The sequence below is a fragment of the Pocillopora damicornis genome, chromosome 3 (assembly GCF_964200805.1).
Source record: "Pocillopora damicornis chromosome 3, jaPocDami1.2, whole genome shotgun sequence".
Taxonomy (NCBI): domain Eukaryota; kingdom Metazoa; phylum Cnidaria; class Anthozoa; order Scleractinia; family Pocilloporidae; genus Pocillopora; species Pocillopora damicornis.
In genome coordinates, this window is record NC_142672.1 from 30,985,756 (window position 1) to 30,988,476 (window position 2,721).

General features: G+C 40.3%; 1 protein-coding gene across 2 annotated transcripts; it reads right to left on the reverse strand.

Moving 5' to 3' along the window:
* Window positions 1–368: 368 nt before the first annotated feature.
* Window positions 369–2,514, reverse strand: LOC149049350 (contactin-associated protein-like 2). 2 transcript variants are annotated; one of them, XM_089200721.1, is made up of 3 exons: window positions 2,068–2,514; window positions 1,861–1,978; window positions 369–1,449 (listed from the first exon to the last, which is right to left on the reverse strand). In XM_089200721.1, the coding sequence occupies exons 1-3, from the start codon at window positions 2,404–2,406 to the stop codon at window positions 842–844; spliced, it is 1,065 nt and encodes a 354-aa protein (XP_089056847.1). In that variant the 5' UTR covers window positions 2,407–2,514; the 3' UTR covers window positions 369–841. The 2 variants fall into 2 exon arrangements, with proteins under 2 accessions (XP_089056847.1, XP_089056848.1); XM_089200722.1 differs by lacking the exon at window positions 2,068–2,514 and having other exon boundaries at window positions 719–1,449; window positions 1,851–1,971.
* Window positions 2,515–2,721: the final 207 nt, after the last annotated feature.

The following is a 2,721-nucleotide window of genomic DNA, read 5'->3' on the forward strand; positions in this document are numbered from 1 at the left end:
TCAACGAGTGTCTTAGGCTTACGGGAAAAAACTCAGCTACCGAGTTTCTTGAAAAATACAATTGTAAGAATGTTGGGAGACCAACAAGGCAAACGTACGTTGTTCTCCAATCTTCATATACTGTAGAACAATATTAAACAAATCTGTAACTGATGATCAGGTTTTCTTTTCATTTCACGTTATTTGGACTACATGTTTATTTATGTTATACACATTAAAGGTTTTAAATAATGTTTTCTCCGTACACTTGCGCTGTTTACTCTAAGCAAAGGGACTTTCTACCAACGAGCGTCTTAGGCTAACAGAAAAAATCTGAATCATCTTGTTTGTTGATCTACTGCCGCGAACAATATAATATAAACTTGAGGTTGAAGGTCAAGCTTTTCCTTTTTTTCGATAAAACACACCGATACAGTTAAATGTTGCGTAGCTCTTGTTGGCTTTTTTGCATTCCCAGGCGAGAATTTGCATTGAAATCTTATGGTGTTAAAGGCCTAAAAGGTCGCAAATTGTGAGATATCGGTGGAAAGCGAAACAATCTTCTCAGGTGAAGTGATCCCGCTCGGTGCCTCGCACTTCTTCCTTCTCCATTCTTCTTCCCTTCTATGAGTAGAAGAAAGGCCTTTGGCACCTATAGGGATGTATAATAATCTACTACGCATACGATGTGTCGAAATTAGGGTGGTTTCACTTCATATCAAAATTGTTTCGTCGATTTCGATCGCAAAAAGCGAACTGCAAAAAGCAATTGTACAGACAGCTAGTTGCTTTAAAGCAGTACGTCAACCGAGTCTACAAAAAGCAAGTGTATAGTTACAATGCACTTTTTTCTATGTGAGTTTTAAATGCGTCCAAAACACTTGAGCTTTCCAAGTGTGTGGTATCCCTTGTCACCATAATAATAGGCATCTCCAAACCTCAGTTGTTTCACTGGCAGCTTGGATTTATCTTTGAGGAGGCCGCTGTCCTCTCGCCATGTGTTGTCATCCGCGTCACAGTTGCATCCGAAGTTAATGTCTGCACATGTGTTATTCAAGCCGCATGCGCATTTGTAATCAACAGAATCAACTCCTCCCCAGTACTTCATCTTCTCTCCATCACGTGACACCCACCAGCCGTACATGTTACCATTGGAGAGGAGCCGTGAGTTGAAGCACTCGTACTTTATAAACTGCTCACAGTGAGCTGATGAAGCTGTCAGGTTTGCCAGTTGAGCCATATCAGCCTCCGTGTAATTGATGGAGCGAGAATAAGAGCCTTTGGCACTAAACCATCGCACCAACGTCCTGCCTTCACTGTCATGACTGACAACTGTCACTCCAACACCGTCCTTGTCAGTCATGTTACAATACGCTTTGAAAGGTTTCACTCCGCCCTCTCCATCAGGGTCGATGACGTAAGATCCACTTGGGAGATTACATAGTTTGATCTGACTGCAGGTTTTATCTCCTTGGAAGGAAAAAAGTAGAAATTGATTATAATTGAGTATATCTTATTTAATGCGTTCTTGGCATCTGATTAAACTCATGGGGGTTTTTATGGGAAGGATTACATTTTGTCAGAGAATCCGTGTACAATCATTGGCGTGCTTCGTATTCCCATTGTACATAATAATGACGTACAGTACGCAATGAAACGTAGCAAACTTTTACGTGAATAATGCTCTATCGCAGCAGCTGTGTGTTTATCTGGATGTGAAGCACTTAAGAGGTATGTAGAGCTCTAAAGAAGCTAAAGTTGTAAACGATTCAGTGAAAATGACCAATCACAAAAAAAAATTTAATCAAAACCCTCTGCAAATGTAATTTTCAACATCTGAAAAAAAAATAAAACAAAAAAAGCACACGAACTGTTTTATACCTCCTCGTTTGCAGTGAGTTCCGCAGAATCCAGGCTTACAGTGACATTGATAGGAGTTCCACTCATAATTAGGATCACAGACACCACCGTTCTTACAGGGAGCGCTTTCACATGGAGACTGAAAATAGACCGAGAACGTTCCACAAACAATACAATTTCTATTGATAAAAATACCTTTCAATCACCAAATATGTAAGGAGAGCTTACCCCAGGACTGAAATGATGGAATGTGGCATTTGCAAAGAGCTTTCCAGTAGCTCTGTACTTGTCAGTGACCAACAACTCACAAAGATAAAGACCATTGGAGTCAGGATACTCTGCTACGTTAAACGAATAGCACCTCGGTTCATTAACACAAAGGAAAGCGCAGAAAAACTGACCTTTTACCATGGACGATGTAATTTTTTCTTCCCAAAGATAATAGAAGGGGTCGCACTTAAAGTTACCGAGAGAAATTTCGCTTGTTGGATTTCGATAGAGAGCACTATTGGCAAACATCAGGTTAAGCAACGAAGGGAAAAATAATAAGAGTGGCAGGAGCAGCATGATGGTGGCTGTTGGACGACAACACCTGAATGAGGTGCTTTAAGATATAAAGCACTTTAATTGTGAAAAAGAAACTTATCCTTTTATGGTATTGTTTGCTTTTTATGATTAAAAGCCCATCTATGGGGCAGATGCAACGCATGTTTGAATGACGAAATTTCGAGAGCTGGTCGGAAATAATTAAAAAAAAAACACATTCAGGCGTTTGGTATGACGGCTAATAATGTTCACGGCTGAAAAAATTGAATCGGCGGCCGAAAAGCAAAGCTTCGAGAGCAGATTTGAGATTTTGAGGACCTCTCAGCCAAGGGCATC

Excerpts from the sequence above, each read along its gene's own strand:
- LOC149049350 (XM_089200721.1), bottom strand. The coding sequence starts at position 2,406 with ATGCTGCTCCTGCCACTCTTATTATTTTTCCCTTCGTTGCTTAACCTG. Across the intron at positions 1,979-2,067 it reads TCCATCATTTCAGTCCTGGG|TCTCCATGTGAAAGCGCTCC; the intron begins GTAAGCTCTCCT and ends GTCTATTTTCAG. Across the intron at positions 1,450-1,860 it reads AACTCACTGCAAACGAGGAG|GAGATAAAACCTGCAGTCAG; the intron begins GTATAAAACAGT and ends TTTCCTTCCAAG.